Source organism: Procambarus clarkii, chromosome 10 (assembly GCF_040958095.1).
Source record: "Procambarus clarkii isolate CNS0578487 chromosome 10, FALCON_Pclarkii_2.0, whole genome shotgun sequence".
Lineage (NCBI taxonomy): Eukaryota > Metazoa > Arthropoda > Malacostraca > Decapoda > Cambaridae > Procambarus > Procambarus clarkii.
In genome coordinates, this window is record NC_091159.1 from 42,100,895 (window position 1) to 42,127,405 (window position 26,511).

General features: G+C 39.0%; 1 protein-coding gene across 5 annotated transcripts; it reads right to left on the minus strand.

Moving 5' to 3' along the window:
* Window positions 1–243: 243 nt before the first annotated feature.
* On the minus strand, window positions 244–21,701 carry LOC123775256 (myb-like protein X). Of its 5 annotated transcripts, none has more exons than XM_045770267.2 (3): window positions 21,556–21,701; window positions 12,486–12,621; window positions 244–8,026 (listed from the first exon to the last, which is right to left on the minus strand). In XM_045770267.2, the coding sequence occupies exon 3, from the start codon at window positions 7,888–7,890 to the stop codon at window positions 4,255–4,257; it is 3,636 nt and encodes a 1,211-aa protein (XP_045626223.2). In that variant the 5' UTR covers window positions 7,891–8,026; window positions 12,486–12,621; window positions 21,556–21,701; the 3' UTR covers window positions 244–4,254. The 5 variants fall into 5 exon arrangements, with proteins under 5 accessions (XP_045626223.2, XP_045626206.2, XP_045626216.2 ...); XM_045770250.2 differs by lacking the exon at window positions 21,556–21,701 and adding an exon at window positions 21,390–21,492; XM_045770260.2 differs by lacking the exon at window positions 21,556–21,701 and adding an exon at window positions 21,378–21,481.
* Window positions 21,702–26,511: the final 4,810 nt, after the last annotated feature.

The following is a 26,511-nucleotide window of genomic DNA, read 5'->3' on the forward strand; positions in this document are numbered from 1 at the left end:
AAAACTGCTATAAAAATTGTATTTTACACAATTTTCCCACTCTTAATGCCCAGTGCTAATGTTCTTCATACTCAAAACATCTAGCATGCCGAGTATCACTTCCAGTTTGAAAGTGAATCATTACCTATTTACATTGCAAATTGTTTTAACATTATATGAACTGTCTTAAAAGGTTTATGGAGGACCCACAAGAGGAAATAGTCAATAAGTGAAGCTATCTTCCAGGGATAATGGAAACAGTAGTATAACTTGAAATACAAATTTATAGATAATACCTTTGCTATATTAACCAAGGTAAATTTTCAAACACTATTCATATTTGGCATTGTGGGATATTACTGTATTACCACTAAAAACTATTTAGTTCCAGTGCCTTACCTTTGACCTAAATTATCACCACTTAAAACAGACAGTATTTTTATTAGTGAAAACTTTTACTAGTGAAATTTTTGTGGGATGCCATATTAAACGTTACTGTCAAATACCCAATTAACTTTGCAGTAGTGTCCCTTTTACCAAATTTCCAAACAACATACATTTGAAAAAGTTTGAGTATGTCTCCACCAAATAGTATATACATAGATAAAGGAAGGTTAATCACACTTATCCCAACACTGGAGGGTGCCACAAAATATTCCAATAGAAATTTTAACCTACAGCATTTGTAACTAATTTTCATCTGTACCAGAAAACTTTGCAATAGAAATTTACATATTCCTAGCTATTTTTTATTTAAATATATATTAAAAAAAATTATATTAGGTCAGGCAAAAGTGCTAAGCCAACATGACAATATAACACATGAAAGGGATATGAGAATAGGATAGGAACTGGGATAAAGGACGGAGTGAGGGTACCCAACCACTAATATTACATAAACATATACCAGTCCCAGTTACTCTGTTATTAGGGTGGGGGACAGGGAGAAAACTTCACTATTTCCATTCGACCCTCTTGAATGCCACTTTCCATGCTTTGCTTACATACAGCATGTTATGTTTCTCGCTTGCTCGATACATCTACCTCATGCTGTTGGCCTTCCTCCTACCTATAAATTTCCTTAAATATGTTTTGCCACTTTCATACCATCAATTAACTCAGCATGACAATGCCACTGTTGTATGCATTCTCTATCTTATGAATACCAGACATTTTCTTCTTTATAAATTTGTATAACATCAATTCTTGACATGTCTATCATTAAACCACACATGCCCCTTATATTATTCATCTCTGCTACCCTAACGCTCGGAGTGCCACACCAGTGGGACCACCTGCATCATTCAGCTCGCTCGATATATCCTTTCTTGTTATTCTGCTCTTCTTCGTCTGGACTTTCATTAAAACATTCACCTTTTCCTTCCACTGATTTTTTCAACTTGCACAAACTCTTAGTTTGTACATCCCACATTCTAGGCATTTAAACTCCAACAGATTCCAATACTAAATACACTTTGATTTCACATGTACACTACATTCACAAAATGTTCAATAATCCTTCATAGATCTCTCATTTCCAGGCAGAACCACCATGTTTACATCATGACTTACAATAATATAAAGTACAGTACAGTACCCTATTATCTTATGCAAAATTCACACACACACCTATCCAACACTCGTCTCAGCCAGAGAGAGTACATTTAAGTTTAAAGGAAAATACGTAATCCCTAAAAGGGCAGTATGGAATATTAATCTTTTAGCAAATCATGGAAAAAACTTACAAAATGTGGGGATAAAAGAACATTCAGAAGAAAAAAAAGGGGAATCTTTTTACTTAAGATAATATTAATGATCTTGTGTAACAAGCCAGCCACTGTGCTTGTCACACTAATGCCTTCATGTGTAATTTAAGCTATCTTCTTCATACGTTACCAAAATCGTGTCTTCACAGGGTAACTAAAGCCAACTAGAAACTCACACGGTATGCTTTTGAACAAACTAATATTTGCTTTCAATTATCTGAAAGATTGTATTTCTCAAAGTTATAGTCAATTCAGTATTCTCTATTGTAGACCAGTATTATGAGAAAAAGATACCTTATATACAAAAATATAATTAAGCTTTGTATACATATGGGTACAGTAAAGGTAACAAACATCCACACATTTTTTTTCAATGTAAGTACTGGACAGTAATTTCAATTAGTGCCACTAATGTATGATTCACATATAATCAGAGTTGGTAATAGAATATAGTCATCAATTACACCAGCAATGCAACATTTACATTGCTTAACCCCTACAGTACAGAATATATAACCTCTACAGTGAGTTTTCAATACCAGATTGTTCTGTAGCAGCAAACAACCATACATATATACTGTGTTATGGACTTGGAGATTTCTGTAAGATGTCCTATGTACAGTGCTCAAGCCCATTGCAGGAGTTCTAAAAAATACATATACCATACAATAAATTTAATACAATACACCCCAACCCCAATCTTCACTTCATCAAGTACTGTATCTTATATATACAGTACAGTACTACAAGTCATTATATTGACTACCGAGTAAACACAAGACTGATGGCCATCACCTGCTGTTTACAAATAATTATATAGCTCTGCACCATAAATCTACTGTAGTGAATAAATGCAAGTTATTGGTGCTCAATACTGCTGTTGAAAAAAGAAAACCAGTACCTCTATTTGTCACTGTCCAACCACACCACAATTCCATACCATGAGTGTAAATACCTAATTTCTTGATGTGCTTATTTGTCATGATTTATTAACATATTTCTTACTCTGTAGAGTATAGTTATTACTGTATACACCACTTTGTCTATGTTTCTCGTCACAAATTATTTTATTTTTTAACCAGTCTCGATTCCTTTCCTTCATTTATTTCCATATCTGTTTTCCATGCATGTCCAGCTCTGGCCTGCAAAATTACTTAGGTACTTGTTCACAAATGGCTGCGCTAGTTACATTTAGAAATTCACTTTATATCAATGGCTAAACACATTTATTTTTACCTAGAATATGATGTAAGTATGCATGTTATAAACATTCTTACTCAAATTTTCTTAAAAAAAAAATTGTTATAAATTTTTGCATCATTGCTCTCGTTATACTCTGCAAGTACAAGTTATACTATGTATATCTTGTATGTTTTCTTAGTGTAAGCCCAACACTATCTTCTCTACCTTAAATCTCATTAACTATGATCATTTGTTACGCAATTTTGTTTTGAAAATATTCATAATAAAATATACAAACATACAAAGTGAGTATAATCCAACATAAAAGTACAGCATATATTTCTTTTGCCATATAGCAGCTACTGTTGTAAAAGTTCTACTTTACACATTATTCACATTTTCTAAAATATAAAACGATTTTAATATGTAGCAATTAAACACTTTAAGAATGCTATTTGTGGATGCATAAAAATGTTTCAAGACTACTGTATCCAAAAGTCATGTTTATTTTGGTACACAATCATTGAGATACTAATAACTATGCTTTAGACAATGTGTGTGCAAAGACCAAGCTATGTATATAATACTTAACAATATGACATACATTACAATAGTTAAACAATGCTTCACTTAAGATTATATTTCCCCAGAGCCCTTACCAATGTTGTATAAAACAAAAGTAATAATGTAGAAATGAAATGACAGCTGATACACAAAAATCAACTCTGAAGTCACACAAATCATGTGTTATTTCCTTGTCATCAAGCAATGCTCAACACTTGAAAATTACCCAAAATAACATTAACCATCTCAACCTAAGATATATACAACTTTATTAAATTCAGTTATTGAGAGATTTGTCACCATCTCCACAAGGTATACAACTGGACACAACTTCTAATTGAAGAAATAATACATAATTCACATGACTTCAAGTTCATTTAAGCTTTCTTCTAGGAGCACAATATACAGTAATTTCTTAATATCTGCACTTATTATTATACCATTATTGATATACTGTACAGTTGAAATTTTGTAAAGGCTTTCTAAACATAACCTTTTACCTTTTAATTTGACAACTTAAGATCATATTGCTCTTAATGAGAAACAAGTTAAATAATACACTACTGTATAGAAAATTGTGCGAATTGTCTTTCTTTCTTTTTGAAAGAAACTGATCATTTATGAATAGATTGCAACATTTTACAAGGCAAACATCTAATCATCATAAAAACATTGGGTTTTGTATCATATGATACCACTACACCATTTGAACTTTCTAATATTTTTATGTACACCTGTAACTGTATCTGTGCAATCAAGTTTGTCATTTTTCCTGATCCTCAAACTTCCCTCTGGTCAAAACAGTTTTCAGCTTTTCCATTTCTAAAGATATTTTGTTTAATATATCTGTTTTTTCTTTCTTCATCTTATGAAGCTCTTCTATTGCAGCATCCTCTTCAACTTTTGATATTTCCATGATTTCCTCAATTTTTCGTTTTACCCTTTCTATGTTTGAAACTGTGTTCTTAATGCCGCCACCACCACCTTGATCTGCACGATCAACAGTATTGTCATATTTCTGGTCAGTTTCAACTTCAGTCTCGCCTTCATCATGAACATGAATTTTTGTCCTAGTAAAACTTTTCAAACTCTTATCTATTTTCTGATCACTGTCAAACTCTTTTTTACATTCACTTGTATGAGTAAATTTTGCATTTTCATCTTCATTTTTGTTTGTTTGTGCATTATTCAGTCTGTCAACATTTGTATGTACAACTTTCCGACTTCCCTCTTCAACAGTTCCTACTAAGGTACTCTTGAACCCACAACCCTTCTCATCTACAACTTTATTGTCTTTAATTATTTTACTTGTCTTTGAATCAAGTTTCACCACATTATTACATTCTGCTATTTTTCTCTCACCTTTCTTTGCATCAGAAGGCTTGTGTTTCAAAACTTCCTTTTGTGTATAATCTTGAAAATCTTCAGATCCACATCTGGTCATATTTGGAGCCTTGTCTATTATTTTCTCTCTGTTCAAAATATTTACTTCCAAGACATCATGACTGTGCAGGGACTCTCCATCATCCTCAACTTTTGAGCCCTCTTTATTGCCTTCTCCATCTTTGACATGTTTTGTGGGTAATGTATCTTGGCAATCTACGGCATCGCCTTGACTTGCACATTTTGTAGTTGATAATTTAACTTCATGCAAAATTTGCTGTCCATCATCACCATTTCTTTTAGGTTGTTTATTTACACCTTTAGTAAATTCAACTTTATGTTCAGAAAGGGCCCTAGGTCCAATGTTGCCCACCTCACTAGACTTTATTTGATTGTTGCTTTTAGTTTTATCAATATCAGCCTCTTTTCTTCTATCATGGCCACCAGACGGACCAGGTAACCTCTGTTTAGAATTTGCATGTTTATTGTGTGCAAAGTCATCATGCAGAGACCTGGTCTTGCTTTCCCCCGATATCAATGAAACCATTTCTACATTCTCATTCTCTGTCACATCATCTTTGACTTCACCTTCAGCCTCATCATCATAATCATCGCACTCCATTCTATCACATTCTTCCTCTGCTGCCATTTCATCAATATTGTCTACTGCAATACTATCCCTACTTTCTGCAGATGCTGTCTCATTCCTTGCTTCTTTGCTATTCAATATGTCATTTCTCGTTCTTCCAGGTTTTACAGCACTATCTTTATTTTCTTCCTCTGCCATGGCAACTCTTCTATCAAATCCTTTTTCCTTTGCATCAACTTCCTTCACCTCATCTGCAATTCCTTTCTTTTCTTTATTTATATCTTGTTTTTCATCTAAAAGATTTTTATTTTCTTTGTCTGATGCATCTTTATGTCTTTCAATTGACACATTTTCCTCTACTTTATTTGCCATATCTACCTTTACTTTACTTTCCATATCTTCCTTTGCTTCTTCTTCTGCAGCCGCCTTTACTTCATCTGCCACATCTTGCTTTGCTTCATCTGTCATGTGTTGCTTTGTTTCACCTGCCACGTCCTGCTTTGCTCCATCTCCTACATCTTGTTTTGCTTTACCAGCCACATCTTGTTTTGCTTTACCAGCCACATCTTGCTTTGCTTCCTCTGCTACATCTTGCTTTGCTTCCTCTGCTACATCTTGCTTTGCTTCCTCTGCTACATTTTGCTTTTCTCCATCTGCTACATCTTGCTTTGCTTTACCAGCCACATCTTGCTTTGCTTCCTCTGCTACATCTTGCTTTACTTTACCAGCCACATCTTGCTTTGCTTCCTCTGCTACATCTTGCTTTGCTTTACCTGCCACATCTTGCTTTGCCCCATCTGATACATCTTGCTTTGCTTTACCTGCCACATCTTGCTTTGCCCCATCTGATACATCTTGCTTTACTTTACCTGTCACATCTTGCTTCGCTCCATCTGATACACATTCCTCTGCCACAGCTTCCGTTTCCTTTCCGGCTAGATCTTGGTTTATTTCATTCGCCGTTACATCCTTCACGTCGCCTACCACAACTTTCCTCACGTCATCTGCCAAAAGTTCTCTTGCATCATCTGCCACAATTTCCCTTATTTCACCTGACACAACCTCATTCTCATTGAATGTCACCTTCTCTTTTTCATCAACTAACACGTTGCCTTCCTTATCACTTGCCATATCTTCCACGATATCAATCATCGCTTTATTTTCTTCACCTGGCATATCATCGTTGTCGTCACCTGCCATATTATCTTCAAATTCTAAACCTTCCATATCATCGTCATTGTCTTCGCCTGCAATATCATAGTCAATGTCTGCACCTGGCATGTTATCTTCATTGTCTTCACCTGTCATATTATCTTCAAATTCTAAACCTACCATATCATCTTCATTGTCTTCGCCTGCAATATCATCGTCAATGTCTGCACCTGGCATATCATCGTCAATGTCTTCACCTGCCATATCATCTTCAATTTCTAAACCTACCATATCATCTTCATTTTCTTCACCTGCAATATCATCTTCATTGTCTTCACCTGTCAAATTATCTTTATCTGCTTTACTTGATGCATATTCCTTATCAATGATTGACACATATTCCTTCTCATCATCTACCAAATAAACTTCTTTTCCTTCACCTGCTAGAGCATCTTCATTTTCTTCATCTGTTACATCGTCTGTATCTTCACCTTCCACATTCTCTTCCGTTTCTTCACAGGCCACTACTTCATCTACTATTTCTTCAACCACTCCACCATCTTCTGTTACTTCACTATCATCATCATCATCATCTGTTTCTTCACCTGCCATCATGTCATCATCTGTTTCTTCATCTGTTTCTTCACCTGTTAGTAAATCATCATCTTTTTTCATTCCTGCCCTGTCTCCACTTTCTCTTTCTTCACATGTCATATCTTCATTTTCTTCATCTGTAATCAAATCATCATCATCTTCAACATCCTCATCCTCCTCCTCCTCTTCCTCCTCCTCCACCTCCTCTTCCTCCTCCTCCTCCTCCTCCTCCTCCTCCTCTTCCTCACCACCACCAGCACTTGCCATTACATCCTTCTCTTTGTGTCTATCCTTCAACTTTATTTCTACACCTATATCATCAAACATTACTTCTCGTGCCTCACAAGTTGTTCCCTTAAGATCTTTTATCACGTCCTCATTTGTATTACAGCTACTTTCCCCTGATGCATAAACACACGTGTCAACAATCATAGCCTTTTTCTTCTCTTGTATGTTCTCACGTTTGATACGCTCTTCATTTTCCTTCTCTGTCCTTCTCACAAATGAATCTATGGATTCATCACTTTCCTCGGTATTTTGCTCCATCATGGCTTCAAAGTAGCCTCCATCATGCTCCTCCTTATCCTTCACTTCAGTTCCTGAATCTTCACTAACATTCATTATTTCACATACAGAGTTCTCATCCTCCTTGTTACTATGGTCAAATTCCAGAGAAGACATTTTTGTACTTCAGGCTACTGACTTCATATAAAAATTCAACATATTCTCTTAGCAGCCACAAAAGTGCGTTCTTATTTCAAAACTTGCCAGGCAGTGATTTTTTTTCCCCAAGACTGCCGATGAAAAGATACAGTATCTGAAACATGAAGATGAAAAATACACAAGCTTGTAAATGTCTTATCTGGAAGTCAAGAATTTTTTTAATTATCCTTACTTCTAACTTAGATAATAAAAAAAACATTAAGACATGAATATATCTGCCAGCTATCATGAATATAATTGATTAAAGATGAGAACTCTAATGACAAAATCCCCGACAATGTATAAATGCAATGGGAACTAAAGAACATTAGCAAACATAATTAACAAAAAAAATGAGAACAGTTAAATGTCCAATACAGCATTTAAAAATTATCAAATTCCAACTATCAAATCAATGAAAGCATTATACTGTACTATGTGAAACAAAATCTATGTTCAGCAAGATGAGGATCTTAAGAATTTTTTACAGTTGGAAACACTTCAATTGTTCAAAAATGAAAACACTGTACTGTACATGTACTATCTTATTACAAAGAGTACAGCAAACATTAAAATTTATTCAATATACAAAAATATCGATTAGTAAAGTATATATTTCTCAGCCCCCTAAAAATTCAGCACTGAATGTAATGAAATGCACTTTTCTGGTGAGCCCCCATAAATGCACTTTTCTGGTGAGCCCCCATTAGTTCTTTGAGCTTAGCTCTGGTTTCACTAAGCCTTACCCCAACACACCCTACTTGTGTAAAGGAGGAAATGTATATGTTTATCTCTCAGAATGTTCGGTAATACGTTTATTGCTTGTGATGTGTGTCTATGTATGTATTAACACGATGGGGTGAGAATAGCTTGAGCTACCTCATCCATTTGTGTGTATTTTACATCAATAAACTTATTTCAATTTCCAACACACCCGGCCTCTGAGACCCCTGTGTTCCCTACTGGGAAAAAGGACCAGAATCTGCCTCACCCAAAAAGGAAAGGGGAACAGGAGAGCAGAAATCAACTACCAAATTGAAGAAAACTTGCCACTGAGCAAAGGTACAACAAAGCTTAAAAGAAATTGCCCATAGGTAAACAAGGCAAATGATCCTTGCCAAGGAGTAAATTCACTGTGATGTACCTGACTGCCACCAGGAGATAATCCAGGTCACCTGAGGTGTCAGCCAGCCCCCTCTCTCACCCAGGAACAGAAGACAATGAGCTACTGGGGCCCACCAGTAAGGGATATTTCATTGCATTCAATGCTTAATTTCTGGGAGGGTCTTTTTCATTAGTTCAAGTGCTTACCCATAACAGAAACTCAACAAACAAAAGTGAAATCAATCACCAGACTATGACACAGGAGACAAGACAAAATGGAATGAAGAGAACCCCCTGGAGCAGATAATGAACCAACAGGGCACAATCTGAATGGAGATGGAGCACGGAACCTGGGGGAATCTGGATTCATCGCAGGACATGCCACCCAGAACTAAGAGGCATGAGTTACGAGGAAAGGCTGCGGGAAATGCACCTTACGACACTGGAAGACAGAAGAGTAAGGGGAGACATGATCACAACCTACAAAATCCTCAGAGGAATCGACCGGGTAAACAAGGATAAACTATTCAACACTGGTGGGACGCGAACAAGGGGACACAGGTGGAAACTGAGTACCCACATGAGCCACAGAGACGTTAGAAGGAACTTTTTCAGTGTCAGAGTAGTTAACGGATGGAATGCATTAGGCAGTGATGTGGTGGAGGCTGACTCCATACACAGTTTTAAATGTAGATATGATAAGAGTCCAGTAGGCTCAGGAATCTGTACACCAGTTGATTGACAGTTAAGAGGCAGGACCAAAGAGCCAAAGCTCAACCCCCGCAAGCACAAATAGGTGAGTACAAATAGGTGAGTACAGTCATATCATGCTGTGCACCCAAGGAAGTGTGACCAACAACCCTGAGTAGCCTGGTAAGCACTGGTCATGAAGCCCCAACTCAGAGCCAAAGTATCCATAAAGACATCAAGTGAAGGAGGAAGAAGGCGCTAAATAGTGGAACCCCAAAAAGAGAGAGGAGAAAGCTACTTATGCAGTAGCTGGCAAAGGGCAATCAGCATCCAAAACCCAACAGTAGTGGCAGCGGTGAAAGGGGCAGAACCGAAGAAACCAGAACAGCCCCCAAAACCATACCCTGCCCAGTGGAAAAACTAGGCAGGCAAAGTTCTGGCTCCTGCACAACAGCTCAAGCAACTGCCGAGTCATCCGGAGCCACCTCAACACCCGCAGGCAGCAGCACTGCAGCCAAAGCAAAGTTGCTGGTTTTATGGAAAGCAAAACTGACTGAAAGTTCCATACAAGACCCAGCCAAGTCTGAACCTGAGACATGACTAATTAGGACTTTGCCAGGTCGCCAGGAACTAAAACCCAATGAGAAAGAACCAAATCGTTGGCTAGCAGATACATAGATTGACTGGAAGCCCACACCAAACAATCATCGAGGTAGGCCAGAATAAGAACTCCCAACAAGCAAAGACAACCACAACCCAAGCTATCCTGGTGAAAGCTCTGGGAGTCAGGTTCAAGCCAGAGGGAAGAACCAGAAAGTGGTAATTACTTTCTCTGTTCACTCAATCACTGCTGGGTGAACAGAGGTATACTGTTAAGGACTGGTGCCTAGTCCAATCCTTCCAGGATACGAACCTAGCCCAAATTGCTCACAAAAGCACAAGGCTAGTGTGTTACCACTGCACCACGGGGACTCTACCCCCAGCCTCACTCAAGCTCTCTGGGCTGCTCCAGACTTTGTCTCAGGTACTAAGACATTTCACTACATTGCCAACAAACTGACTGTTGTAACCAAGTCTATACCAAATAAATATAAAAAACCACTATACTCTGAGTCTTATCAACCAAATACATATACGTAAATATATGTTACAACTGAAATACCCTCCCCACTCAACTAAATGCAAAAGGCCTTCGTCCGAAGAGACAAAACCCAAATTGGGGTCCAAGGGAACCCACTGTCCCCCCATCTGACTCCTCCCAAGCTCTGGAAACTGGGGCAGTTTCCCTGGGGCAGAGCCAGTGTACATGTCCAGTGCCTAGGATACAAAAATGGATTCCGAGGAAGAGGCTTCAGAAGGGGCTGGCTGGAAGGAAAACCCTTAAAACATGGAGAGACCAGCCAACTGAATTGCCTCCGTGCTCAAATTGGAAGAAGCCACCTCTAGAGAACGGCCGAGTCACAATCTGATCTAAACCCTGCCCCAACCCAGAAACCTTTGACTGTTTCGAAGCTAACAATCCTCCAATTTTGCACAAGGTGAAAACAGGCATGGCGGGAATATCCATTGGCCACCCTGAACCTGCAGGGGGGGAAATTCAGTGTGGCAAAATTTAAATAACCAGGATTCTAAAAGCACTAGCAAGAACGAGAAGCAAAATAACAATGTGTTGATGCCAGCACCACATTTAGTTGAAAGCTAAAAAGCCAATGATGGGCCGAAAAGAGGCTATATGTGTTGGATGGATTACACCAGACAGAAGAGTGAGGGGCAGGCTGGGTGTAACCCCAGGTGATATGGGCATTCATATGGTTTTCATATCCTTACATCTTCAGGTTCATCATAATTAGGGTATATAACCAGCATCAACAATCAAAATCTAGTGGTTTTGTGGTTATCTCTGGTTCCATGCTTCCTTCACCCTCATAGATTCTGCCAGACTCTGGTCCTTGCTTCTAGTAAGTAACGAAGGGGTCACAGAGGCCTGGTGTCTTGGGATGAGGCTTGGTGGACCCAGAGCTAGGCTTGGGAAGCTACTAAGGGATCCATTTTGGAAAGCCTATTAGCAGTTATATTTACCCAAATCAGAATCTTCAATATTGCTTAAAACAACATAAAACTACAGCATACAAATGCAGAAAAATCCACTATGTTAACTACACATTAACCTACAAAATTAAGTCATCTTCCCTTATACGGGAAATAGGATTGAAGAAATGGTTAAATACAGGCCTGAGCATAAAACGTGAAAAGGAAAGTGATGTTTTAATAAGTTTTAATAAGAATGGCAGGGGTCAGAAACCCACTGTACAGAGATAAAATTTTCATCTTACTCAAAAATGCATGTATGTCGTACTTAATGGCTAGAACACCACTACTTGGCCTAGTGAGCAACTGTATTTTTTAATATTTATTTCAAAATTAGCTTGCTGCTAATAATATTAATATATTATGCTAACAACATAATTTCTAACTTAAGCCTAGTTTTACCTATGTTAGGAGTACAGTATTGAGCAATAATTAGCATATTTAAGTCAGATCAGGATGTTTAATTAAATTTGACTCAAATTTTTAAAAATCCCCATTACATATTTTATAATAAAAAACTCATTCCATAAGATAAAAATAAAAAAAAAAACAATTAATACTGTAAAGAAAATTTGGCTTGTCAGACAATTTTAGCCATTAGGTACAATATACAGTATATATTACAATATATATAAAATTAAGGAACTGCAGGCAAAAACCGTAGAATTTGTACAGGTCTTGAAATAGCTCACCCTTGATTATTTGGTTGGAGGTGTTTTACATTTAACTTTGGCTTCAAGATATGCAGATCAATGTATGCGGGTAAACTTGCCCCCCTCCTGCCTAGACACGTACATATACTGTACTTCAAAACTGATTCATTCCTGCCTGAAAGCAAACAAAAAATATAATTTTTTTTCTCACACAAACATTGTAATGTACGAGGCAATCATGCCATATGGTCTAAAAAAATATCTTATGCCATATGGCAACACGTCAGTAAAATTGAAAATATTAATATGTTGCTAAATATATGAAGATTAAATAATTAGAACACAAACCTATTCTACAAATACAAGCAAATGCTTGTATGCTTGTATTTCATACAACAATATTTTATGCACATTTTTGTGTATATCAAGCATATTTTATGCTCGTTCATAAAAGAACCTACGCTATGATACAAATTTGCTGCTAACTTCAGATTCAGAACATAAGCAATTAGTAGATGAAAAAAAAGCCAAGTGTTTGTTAAAAAAAAATAGCATAGGAAATACTGTGCTGTCCTGAAGTGACATTTATGGAACAGGTTGTTGGGTAATATAATAGATATGGGGCCATTGGATTGTTTCAAGCATAGGCTAAACATATAGTACTGTATAGTTAACTTCACATACATACATACATACATACATACATACATACATACATACATACATACATACATACATACATAGTGTGTATGTATGTATGTGGGGGCCTGATAGCTGAGTGGAGAGCGCTCTGTGCTCGTAATCCTAGGTGGATTAACACCACAGCCCAACCGAGCTGTGGTGGGTATGTGGGCCTGCAAGCCGCTCCAAACAACAGCCTGGTGGACCAAACTTTCACATGTCAAACCTGGCCTCGGGCCGGGCTTGGGAAGTAGAACAACTCCCAGAACCCCATCAACCAGGTATCAACCAGGTAGGGTCCTGGTTTGATCCCAGTGATGGCAGAAACAAAATGGACAGTTTCTTTCATCCTGATGCCGCTGTTACCTAGCAGTAAATTGTTACCTGGGGATTAGACAACTGTTACGGGCTGCTTCCTAGGAGTGTGTGTGTGGAGAAAAAAAAATTAGTTAGTAGTTAGTGATTGACAGTTGAGAGGCGGGCTGAAAGAGCTGAGCTCAACCCCCTGCAAGCACAACTAGGTGAACAACTAGGTGACCACATACATAAATTCATACATACATTCATACATACATACACATACACACATACACACACACACACACACACACAAAGCGTTATATGACAAAGAGTGCTGGGAAGACGGGACACCACGAGCGAAGCTCTCATCCTGTAACTACACTTAGGTAACTACACTTAGGTAATTACACACACACACACACACACACACACACACACACACACACACACACACACACACACACACACACACACACACACACACACTATAAATTCATAAACAACAAATTGCAGGTAAAGGATTATATTCAGAGGTTGAAAATGGGAAATAGATTCACGGAAGATGAAAAGGAAATGTGTGAAACACTAAACGAAAAGTTCCAAAGTGTGTTTGTACAAAATGAAATCTTTAGGGAACCAGATACAATAAGAATTCCAGAGAACAACATAGAACACATAGAGGTGTCTAGAGACGAAGTGGAAAAAATGCTCAAGGAGCTCGGTAAGAACAAAGCAGCTGGCCCAGATGGCGTTTCACCATGGGTTCTGAGAGAATGTGCATCTGAGCTCAGCATTCCACTTCACCTGATCTTTCAGGCATCCCTGTGTACAGGAATCGTAGCAGACGGGTGGAAACAGGCTAACATAGTTCCAATCTACAAAAGTGGCAGCAGGGAAGACCCCCTCAATTATAGACCTGTATCATTGACAAGTGTAATAGTGAAAGTATTGGAAAAACTAATCAAAACTAAATGGGTAGAACACCTAGAGAGAAATGATATAATATCAGACAGACAGTATGGTTTTCGATCTGGAAGATCCTGTGTATCGAATTTACTCAGTTTCTATGATCGAGCCACAGAGATATTACAGGAAAGAGATGGTTGGGTTGACTGCAACTATCTGGACCTAAAAAAGGCTTTCGACAGAGTTCCACATAAGAGGTTGTTCTGGAAACTGGAAAATATTGGAGGGGTGACAGGTAAGCTTCTATCATGGATGAAAAATTTTCTGACTGATAGAAAAATGAGGGCAGTAATCAGAGGCAATGTATCGGAATGGAGAAATGTCACAAGTGGAGTACCACAGGGTTCAGTTCTTGCACCAGTGATGTTTATTGTCTACATAAATGATCTACCAGTTGGTATACAGAATTATATGAACATGTTTGCTGATGATGCTAAGATAATAGGAAGGATAAGAAATTTAGATGACTGTCATGCCCTTCAAGAAGACCTGGACAAAATAAGTATATGGAGCACCACTTGGCAAATGGAATTTAATGTTAATAAATGTCATGTTATGGAATGTGGAATAGGAGAACATAGACCCCACACAACCTATATATTATGTGAGAAATCTTTAAAGAATTCTGATAAAGAAAGAGATCTAGGAGTGGTTCTAGATAGAAAACTATCACCTGAGGACCACATAAAGAATATTGTGCAAGGAGCCTATGCTATGCTTTCTAACTTCAGAATTGCATTTAAATACATGGATGGCGATATACTAAAGAAATTGTTCATGACTTTTGTTAGGCCAAAGCTAGAATATGCAGCTGTTGTGTGGTGCCCATATCTTAAGAAGCACATCAACAAACTGGAAAAGGTGCAAAGACATGCTACTAAGTGGCTCCCAGAACTGAAGGGCAAGAGCTACGAGGAGAGGTTAGAAGCATTAAATATGCCAAAACTAGAAGACAGAAGAAAAAGAGGTGATATGATCACTACATACAAAATAGTAACAGGAATTGATAAAATCGACAGGGAAGACTTTCTGAGACCTGGAATTTCAAGAACAAGAGGTCATAGATTTAAACTAGCTAAACACAGATGCCGAAGAAATATAAGAAAATTCACCTTCGCAAATAGAGTGGTAGACGGTTGGAACAAGTTAAGTGAGAAGGTGGTGGAGGCCAAGACCGTCAGTAGTTTCAAAGCGTTATATGACAAAGAGTGCTGGGAAGACGGGACACCACGAGCGTAGCTCTCATCCTGTAACTACACTTAGGTAATTACACTTAGGTAATTACACACACACACACACACACACACACACACACACACACACACACACATACACACACACACAAAGATCTTGGGGTAGTTCTTGATAGAAAACTATCACCTGAGGACCACATAAATAACGTTGTGCGAGGAGCCTATGCCACGCTTTCTAACTTCAGAATTGCTTTTAAATACTGTACATGGATGGCGATACTGTATACTAAAGAAATTGTTCACGACTTTTGTTAGACCAAAGCTGGAATATGCAGCGGTTGTATGGTGCCCATATCTTAAGAAGCACATCAACAAATTGGAAAAGGTGCAAAGACATGCTACTAAGTGGCTCCCAGAATTGAAGGACAAGAGCTACAAAGAGAGGTTATAGGCATTAAATATGTCAAAACAAGAAGATAGACGAAAAAGGGGTGATATGATCACTACATACAAAATAGTAGCAGGAATTGATAAAATTGATTTGGAAGATTTCCTGAGACCTGGAACTTCAAGAACAAGAGGTCATAGATTTAAAGTAACTAAACACAGATGCTGAAGATACATACGAAAAATCACTTTCGCAAACAGAGTGGTTGACGGTTGGAACAAGTTAGGCAAGATAATGATGGAGGCCAAGACCGTCAGTAGTTTCAAAGCGTTATATGACAGAGTGCTGGAAGACGGGACACCACGAATGTAGCTCTCATCCTGTAACTACACTAAGGTAATTACATACAGGGGGCCTGATAGCTGAGTGGAAAGTGCTCTGGGTTCGTAATCTTAGGATCCGGGGTTCGATCCCTGGTGATGGCAGAAACCGAAACGCTTTGCGTAATAGTGGCTTTAGACATTGTATGCACTGTATTAGCTCTATCTATAAATCCATCAACTTTTGTATCTCACCTTGTATGTATATACTTTACCTGAATAAATATTTGTATTTGTTGTATTTGTAAACAAAATGGGCAGAGTTTCTTTCACCCAGATGCTCCTGTTCACCTAGCAGTAAATAAGTACCTGGGAGTTAGATAGCTGTTATGGGCTGCTTCCTGGGGGGGGGGGAATTGTTAGTAGTAGTTAGTAACAGTTGATTGATTGACAGTTGAGAGGTAGGCCGAAAGAGCAGAGCTCAACCTCCACGAGCACAACTAGGTGAATGCACGTACATACATATATACATACATACATACATACATACATACATACATACATACATACATACATACATACATACATACATACATACAAAATATAAAAGTTTAAAATGTAAAAATGTACATAAAATTCTAGGCTTTCTTATAAAATTAGAAGAAAAATAATAAAAACTTGCCCCGGTGTTTATAACAAAGCTCAAAAGAATATGCACCCGACTCTTGGTACACAATTTTCTATATTGTGCAGTGTATATCATGAAAATTGTGAATAATTTACAGTAACATGAATCCATAAATAATAGATCAATTTCTAATTTTCTATCTGGGCATCCATTCAATCCCTAACAAACTGAGATACCAACTGAACTAACTCACACTTTTAGATGGTAAAGCACACACACAAATACTGAATATGATCCTTTGGTTTCCTACAATCTTTAAAAGAACTAAAGAGAATATAACTCAGAAGCCAAAATCTCCACTGGAGGAAAGAGAGGATTAATACAATAACATATGCTTTAACAACCCTTAAATACAACAGCAACATAAACTCACTCCTCCCAAACAAGTGAAAGAGTTGAAAAACAAAGCAATGCATCCTCTTTCTGTGTCTTGTTTACTTATTTATGTTTACACACTTTTTCACACCTATTTACCATATCTGAAAAATGTATAGCCTTAGGTTCACAATGAGCTTATATAAACTAGAGCAAATGCAACCCATGGCAAAGATAATTACTGCTGTTGGGGACAGGAAGCCTGTGTATGTACTGTATGTATTTTAGGCTTGAATTGAGATCTCCCCCACCCCCACCTTGGTTGAACTACTGACCTTCCCCAGGATGCAACGCCATAACAGTTGCCTAACTCCCTGGTACCTATTTACCGCTAGGTGAACAGATGCTTTAAATAAAAGGAAACATGCCCAACAATTTCTGTCCAGCTCGGGAATCAAACCCCAGATTCTCAGTTATGAGTCAAGAATGAAGCCAACAGTACTACAGGACCCTACACACTGTACAGGACCCTGTTATGTCAGGTTAGCTTCAGGTTAAATGGACCAAGTTGTCACATGAAATCTGGCTTTAATGTTTAACTATCAAAAGCTGCATACTACAAGAATGATATAAATTGAGCTTTAGTGGCAATGACTAATTTTCAAAGAATGGCTATTGATAATATACATGGATGTATTTATTCACTGCAATTATTTGCCAATTTATAGCACTTGAGAGCAAGGAGAGAGACTGACACCCTTAGTCAATGCAAATTGCAGCACTGTATATTTACTGTAGCTTTCTTCTTGCTTTTATTAACTTACAATTTTTCATCCAAGACACCTGACTAGTTATCATAATGCTTGCATGTATCAACCTCGTGTTCACTCCTACCACATATGTGCTATATACATTCAGAAAAGCTAACCAAATCCTTGAAACAATCAAGCTCACTTTTGATTTTACGGAAAAGAAGGTAATGATTCAGCTGTATAATCTCTGGTGCACTCTCATTTTGATTACTGTATCCAAGTATGAAGACCTCATTTTCAGGACATAGCTGCTCTGGAAAAAGTGCAACACCGGGCAACAAGTCATTCCAGAGCTAAGACATCTTTCATATCAGGAACAGTTGAAGGCCACAGGGCTAACAACACTGCAAACCAGGCAAGACAGGGTGGATCTCACTGAAACTTTGAAAATACTGAACAAATTGGAGGATGTTGATCCAGACAATTTCTTCAAAAAGTCAGATATAATACAAACAAGGAGCAACAATTTTAAGCTCAACAAACCAAAATGTAGGACTGAGAACAGGCAGTGCTTTTTCACCCGCAGGGTTATAAACCCATGGAACTGCCTACCCACCTATGCCATAAATGCCAAAACTGTGTTAAGTTTTAAAATCTATCTGGAAAAGATCAAGGCAAATGGTGGGACCTTTGACAAGCTGCCAACTGTCTGTACTTGTTGAGGCCACTAGGGTTAGTGGCCCCTCGAGTAAATCAGGTAAATAATCTTGAGCTATCAAATAGTTCCAATATTAAGTGTTATTAGATGAAAGCTCTTGGATGAATTTGAAGAAAGTGCAATAGTGCAAACAGGAACTAGCAGATCCATTGTTTATCATAATGAGATGTATCAAACAAAACATGTGTATGGAGCAAGTAACAAAATCAGTAGACTAAAGACGTTGTCACAGCTCGAATACGACTTGGCTACACGTACTGTTTCTCTAGCAGTTCGGCTTGTATAGGAATGCAGATGAAGTCAAGTGTAAAGTGTGTGGACAAAGACTGGGACACACTAAAGCATTACATCTTAGACTGTGACAAAATTTAACCATTTAGAGATACAGTGGAGCCTCGATTAACGAATTTAATCCGTTCCGGCACCGAGCTCGTCTTGAGAAACGTTCGTCTTGCGAAACGAATTTCCCCATTTAAAATAATGGAAATAAAATTAATCCGTTCAACCCCAAAAAAACATCAATATGACATTTTATAATATAATACATGTAATTATTATAAATGTTGTATTTTACAGTTTTCCTTTGAACTTGAAAAATACAATTGAATTTGTCTGAGAATTTGCGAGATCCGCACCACGTGGTTTATCGAGCGGAAACTCGTCAATCGAGACATTGTCCACGAATGACTCGCTCGTCACCTGAAACGTTCATAGATGGAGACGCTCGTCGCTCGAGGTTCCACTGTAAATCTAAACTTAAACAGCATGAAATGTTAAATCATCTTATTACAAATTATAATATACAGTACAGTATCTGAAATCCTTGCACTGTATCTATATTTCATTTCTAGTAGATAAATGGCATGCAGTACAGTATATGAGATTATGAATAGGCTGTGTAATGTGAAGACACAATAAATAGCTCTTCTATGATCCTGTAATATCCCCATCTAAATATTTTATGTACGTATTAGCAAAAGATCTACTATCAATGTATAATACAGTAATTCATGTTGACCAAGCCACACACTAGAAAGTGAAGGGACGACGTTTTGGTCCGTCCTAGACCATTCTCAAGTCGATTGTGAGAGACCATTCCACAATCGACTTGAGAATGGTCCAGAACGGACTGAAACATCGTCATCCCTTCACTTTCTAGTGTGTGGTTTGGTCAACATATTTCAGCCTCGTTATTGTGACTCCTCGTCTGCATATAATAATTCATGTATATACATAGATATTGTAATGATTTTTTGGGTAACTAGCTGATATTATCATTATAAAATATGCAGGTTAGATGAAATTGTTAATGTAAAATCTTCGCTGAGGTCCAATTAAAACCTTTTATGCCTTCTGCAATCCTTTTGTGCTACTGCTCACAGGATGGGTATGGGGTGCACAATAAACTAGCTGCTTCCAATGGCAACAATCAAATCAACAGTTGCCTAATTTTTGGGTACCTATTTTCTGCTAGTTAAACAGAGGCATTAGGTGAAAGGAAATGTGCCCAACAATTTCTGTCCTGCCTGGGATTCAAACCTTGGATTCCCAAGTGTGAGTTGAGAACTAATGCAATTTGTTGCCTGTTCTGATGTCCACACCATGGCTACACTTAGAATAATTTACAAGCAAATAACCTTAACAACACAAAATTACTTGCAAACAAGTAACTTTTTTGTCTTAAGTAAATCACTTATCCAGCTCTCTAATACATATCTAATATCTGATATCTAACATCTAATCATAAGGAAAAGCAGTGAATCTGATTTCAATGAGGTTCAGTCATTTTATACTCCAAAGGTTTGCATTCTGGCAATTTAAGTCCGTAAAGTAAAATTTTAAAACATGCACATTTTATATTTTGTAACTATTGTATTTTATTTACTGGCATTAATTAGTCGGCACTCGGAGTTCCATCGCCACGCACGACGGAGATGTTCGGGAACATTGTCTCTCGCCCTGATGGCTCTGTAAACCTAGCAGTAAATGGGTATGTTGGGAGTTTGTCAAGTGTTGTGGGATGTATCTTGGGACAGGTCAGTGCTTGGCCCCAGGGGAGCACTTCCACACACACACACATGTTCAACATGCTTCCGCTCGACAACACTGGGCTCACCACAGAGTTCTCACATTCATAAAGTACATCACAAGTGTGTTTAGGTTTTAAAATATGTATGCAATGGCTACACAAGGCAGTTGTGTCACATAGTCCTCATGCGTGCCAAGGTCTGGGGTTACACCTGACAATCCGTGTGAATCCTCCTACACACAGACCTTTTGTCCACCCCACTTGTCCATTGTCTAGTTCACACTACAATTCGCACTAAACTTGTCAAACATTTAACAACAGAGGTGTAAGATGATGTAAAGATTACACTAGCAAGGTAATATTACGTGTCTCCAAACCAAGTAGCCAAAATTACACTCACAGTTACACTCACTAAACTCTTAAGGCTGTCTACCAAGGAACAGCTGGACTCAGCGGCCTTTATCGTCTCCAGCACAACACTCAAGCTATTCACTGACACAAAATAAACTCAAGTAATTTCATAGATATCAATTATTGCCACAAATCAAGGTTATGAGACTCTAAGAACAAAGAAAGCTAACATTAACAATAACCATTAAGGAAACCCAAGCGGCGACGACTGTTGGCGTGTTGATATTGGTGTTGGGCCGGCAAACACGTCCAACCAACACCAACACCAGCCAACACCAATACCAGCAAACACTAGAGAACACTTCCAGCGAACACGAATGGCATTTTGTTTTTTTTTACCAAATTTACCTGTGGGCTGTTATCTCTCTAGCGGCCTCGACGGAGACAGGAAGCTTCAAAGTTCCCGCACTGTTCCTGTGGACTTCTTCCAAATGGCTCCTGCGGCTAAGGAGTTATCTGTCGTACATGTAAGCATGGGCCTGACATGCTGAGTAGACAGCGTTCGGGGTTCGTAGTCCTGAAGGTCCGGATTCGATTCCCGGCGGAGGCGGAAAGAAATGGGGAGAGTTTCTTTCACCCCCTGATGTACCTGTTCATCAAACAGTAAATAGGTACCTGGGAGTCAGACAGCTCCTACGGGCTGCTTCCTGGGGATGTGAGTGTTTGTGTGTGTGAAAAAAATTAGGATTAAGGACTTGCCTGAACGCGTTCGTGTGGCTGTACAAGAATGTAAGAACTCTTGTATATATAAATAAAATAAATAAATAAATAAATAAATAAATAACAAATAAATAAAAAGTTACCACATCTTAATTGATACATTAAGTACACTCTGGCTTCCTGTCCCCTGACAGTACACTCTGGCTTCCTGTCCCCCGACAGTACACTCTGGCTTCCTGTCCCCCGACAGTACACTCTGGCTTCCTGTCCCCCGACAGTACACTCTGGCTTCCTGTCCCCCGACAGTACACTCTGGCTTCCTGTCCCCCGACAGTACACTCTGGCTTCCTGTCCCCTGACAGTACACTCTGGCTTCCTGTCCCCCGACAATACACTCTGGCTTCCTGTCCCCCGACAGCACACTCTGGCTTCCTGTCCCCAGACAGTACACTCTGGCTTCCTGTCCCCCGACAGTACACTCTGGCTTCCTGTCCCCCGACAGTACACTCTGGCTTCCTGTCCCCCGACAGTACACTCTGGCTTCCTGTCCCCCGACAGTACACTCTGGCTTCCTGTCCCCCGACAGTACACTCTGGCTTCTTGTCCCTCGACAGTACACTCTGGCTTCCTGTCCCCTGACAGTACACTTTGGATTCCTGTCCCCAGACAGTACACTCTGGCTTCCTGTCCCCCGACAGTACACTCTAGTAGCTTCCTGTCCCCTGACAGTACACTTTGGCTTCCTGTCCCCAGACAGTACACTCTGGCTTCCTGTCCCCTGACAGTACACTCTGGCTTCCTGTCCCCAGACAGTACCCTCTGGCTTCCTGTCCCCCGACAGTACACTCTGGCTTCCTGTCCCCCCGACAGTACACTCTGGCTTCCTGTCCCCTGACAATACACTTTGGCTTCCTGTCCCCAGACAGTACACTCTGGCTTCCTGTCCCCTGACAGTACACTCTAGAAGCTTCCTGTCCCCAGACAGTACACTCTAGTAGCTTCCTGTCCCCTGACAGTACACTCTGGCTTCCTGTCCCCCGACAGTACACTCTGGCTTCCTGTCCCCCGACAGTACACTCTGGCTTCCTGTCCCCCGACACAATAAATTATTAATTGTAAAGGATTCTTTATCATCCTTAACTGCGCTCAACTCTTCAAGACAGTTGTAACATGCTCATATCTGAAGCTAGACACAAACGAATGGAGCAAATTGATGCTCTATTTGTTACAGCAAACTTATAATTTGTTGGTAACAGAGTATAATTCATGTGGATTCTGTAACGTATGCTTACGTTTACGATAAGACACAAAGAATTTACTGATTTCTTATATTTATTTAGTACAATAATAATAATAATAATAATAATAATAATAATAATAATAATAATAATAATAATAATAATAATAATAATAATAATTTATTTGCAAGAAGGTATAATGGGTCGGTGAGATTACATAAGATTACATAAGATTACAAAGCCACTAACAAGCATAGCGTTTCGGGCAGGTCCTTAATCTAGCATACCAGGCAAGAGGAAAAGGTACAGTGTAGCAAGATTGATTGATTGATAAAGATTAAACCACCCAAAAGGTGGCACGGGCATGAATAGCCCGTAAGTGGTGGCCCTTTTGAGCCATTACCAGTATCAAGAGCTGATACTGGAGATCTGTGGAGGTGCGACTGCACCCTGCGTGACGGGAGATGTCTCCCGTGGTGATGAGGAAGATTGATTGATGAAGATTAAGCCACCCAAGAGGTGGCACGGGCATGAATAGCCCGTAAGTGGTGACCCTTTCGAGCCATTACCAGTATCAAAGATGATACTGGAGATCTGTGGAGGCGCAACTGCACCCTGCGTGACGGGAGATGTCTCCCGTGAGTGTAGCAAGGTTTTATGTTAACAAATAACTACAATATAAGTTGACAGAGGTGATTACACTGGTAAGGTGGATGTACACTATTATACTCTTAGAGAGAATATTGGCATAATAGCACTCCAGGAAACTGGGAATAGGAATGGTAGAATTCTGAGGCTAAATGGCTATAGAGGTTTTCACTTATATGCTGATGAAGGAACTAGGGGGGTCTCATGTTATGTCAAAAGTACCATACCTGCCGAGATAACTGGAATCTCTCAGAGATATAGAGGTATTGAAAGTATTAGCTTGCGAATACAATTACAAGTTCGAGAGTTAAATTTCATTAATCTATACATCTTTGATAGCTCCCTTGATTTAAAATACTTGCCAGATTCCTTCTTTTCTGAAGATACACTTGTGGTAGGGGATTTTAATGCCAGACATCCAGCTTTAGGTTCAAGGGGTAAAGCAAATAGGAATGGTTGCAGATGGTACCAGCTTTTGCAGGAACATGATGTTCAACTGCTGGGAGAGCCCCTCTCCTACTCATCTGAGGGGAGGGAGATTAGATTATGCTTGGTTGATAAATGCTCAGGGCATAGAGGGGAATTGTCTTACTTGGATGAAATGCTGAGTGATCATTTTGCATTACAAATACAGCTTAAACTAGATAAAAAGAATGTCTGCCAGGTCATATTGTCTTGGTATGATACTTATAAGCCAGTTTCGGCAGAAGCATTTTATGAAGATCTAATTAAGGAGGTAGATGTATTTAATGCAACATTGAACCGGAAAACTTATAGTATAAAAAAGCATCTTCCCAGAAAATAAAATTATACACATGACAAGATGCTTAAGGGGTGGACATTAACAATGAGGAGAGCTCACAGGAATTGGAATAGGAATGGTAGGACTGAGGAAGGGAAGAATGCTTTACTGGCAGTTGCTAGGCTGTGTGGGGAGAAGAGAAAGGAAATTAGGAGCAAGTATTGGCAGGAGTTTGCAGAGAAAGTTGGGAGTAACAGAAACTTGAAGGAAATCTGGCAAGACGTAAATAAAGTAAGGGGTAAAAAGTATAATTTTGTTGCACATCCTGATCCGCAAAGGAATTGCAAATGGTCTCGTAAATAAATGGGCGGAAGCTGCCAAACTTATTTCATTACCCGCTGAAACAAGAGAGTCATTAAATTCTTGGAAAGATTGGCGATGATTGATTAAGATTAAACCACCCAAAAGGTGGCACGGGCATGAATAGCCCGTAAGTGGTGGCCCTTTGGAGCCCTTACCAGTATCATTAGCTGATACTGAACATCTGTGGTGCGACTGCACCCTGCGTGACGGAAGATGTCTCCCGTGTCTTGGAAAGATCTAAGAAAGGATTTTATACTTACAGCAGGTAACAGTGGTGATGTCACTTGCACAGATATTACCAGAGAAGAACTAATAACGGCGATTAAAGTTGGGAAATCTACCGCCCCTGGGGAGAATGGAGTAACTTATGAAATACTTAATGAACTTGCCATTATGACGAAAAGCCCACTGTTAGACCTTATTTCAAAAACATGAGAGGCTTGCTTTTACTCATTGTAGTTCATATATATGTACACTGAATGAGTTGCTCCCGGACGCAGGTGCGAATCCTCGTCACGGCCCTTGTGGATTTGTTCACTGAATGAGTATTTTGATTTGTTATATGCTATAGTAGGGTGTGGGAGGCATGTTTTTGAGTGAATGTGAGATGTGCATATATATTTATGCATGTGTATGCGAACAAGCCTGAACGGTCTCCAGGCCAGATATATGCAACTGAAAACTCACACCCTAGAAGTGACTCGAACCCATACTGCCAGAAGCAATGCAACTGATGTACAGGATCCCTTAACCACTTGACGTGGTTAAGGGATCCTGTACATCAGTTGCATTGCTTCTGGCAGTATGGGTTCGAGTCACTTCTGGGGTGTGAGTTTTCAGTTACGTGCATATATATATTTATGCGTTTATGCAGCATTATTGGAATACTACTGAACTCGCATTGAAGTCACCATGCCTGGGGGCTCTGTTTTCATACAAGTGGATGATAGTGGGTTTTCATTTTTATTTGCCCTATGCTCGATAAGCAATCTCTGAAGAAAGATTGACAAAGCTTAAATTACATTCTCTAGAAAGGCGAAGAAATAGGGGCGACATGATAGAGGTGTGACTGAATGGACGCAATAAAGGGGGGATATTAATAGCCTATTAAACGGATCAACACGAGACAGAACAGGAAACAATGGGTATAAATCGGTTTAGATTTAGGAAAAAGACCTGGGTAAATACAGGTAACAGGGGTGAACACTGAGATACATGATAGTTCATACTCTGTGTTGTACCCCCCTTTGCTACATGCAAATGGCTGATGGTGGGTTTCATTCATTCCTATGATCAATAAACCATCTTTGGATGAGCACTATAAAGCTTCCCTGCAGTTCCTTCTGAATATAAATAGAGTAACATTATTGAAGTGTATAAATGGAGATGAAAGGGGAATAGACCTACTGCAATTCATCTAATAGAGGCAGTTAATGTTTTGGTTAATATACAATAATAGTCTTATACAAGAAAGATGAAGATTGACTGGCGTCATTGACCATTAGCGATGTCTGTGCGGGGGAAACTGAGGTCACGAAATTCGGCTATGACGGGAACCGATCTTTTAATCCCCCAGGTAAGTTGAAGACTGGCTAGCTGATGACGTCATTGTCCATTAGCGATGTCTGTGCAAGGATCACTGGGGTAACTAAA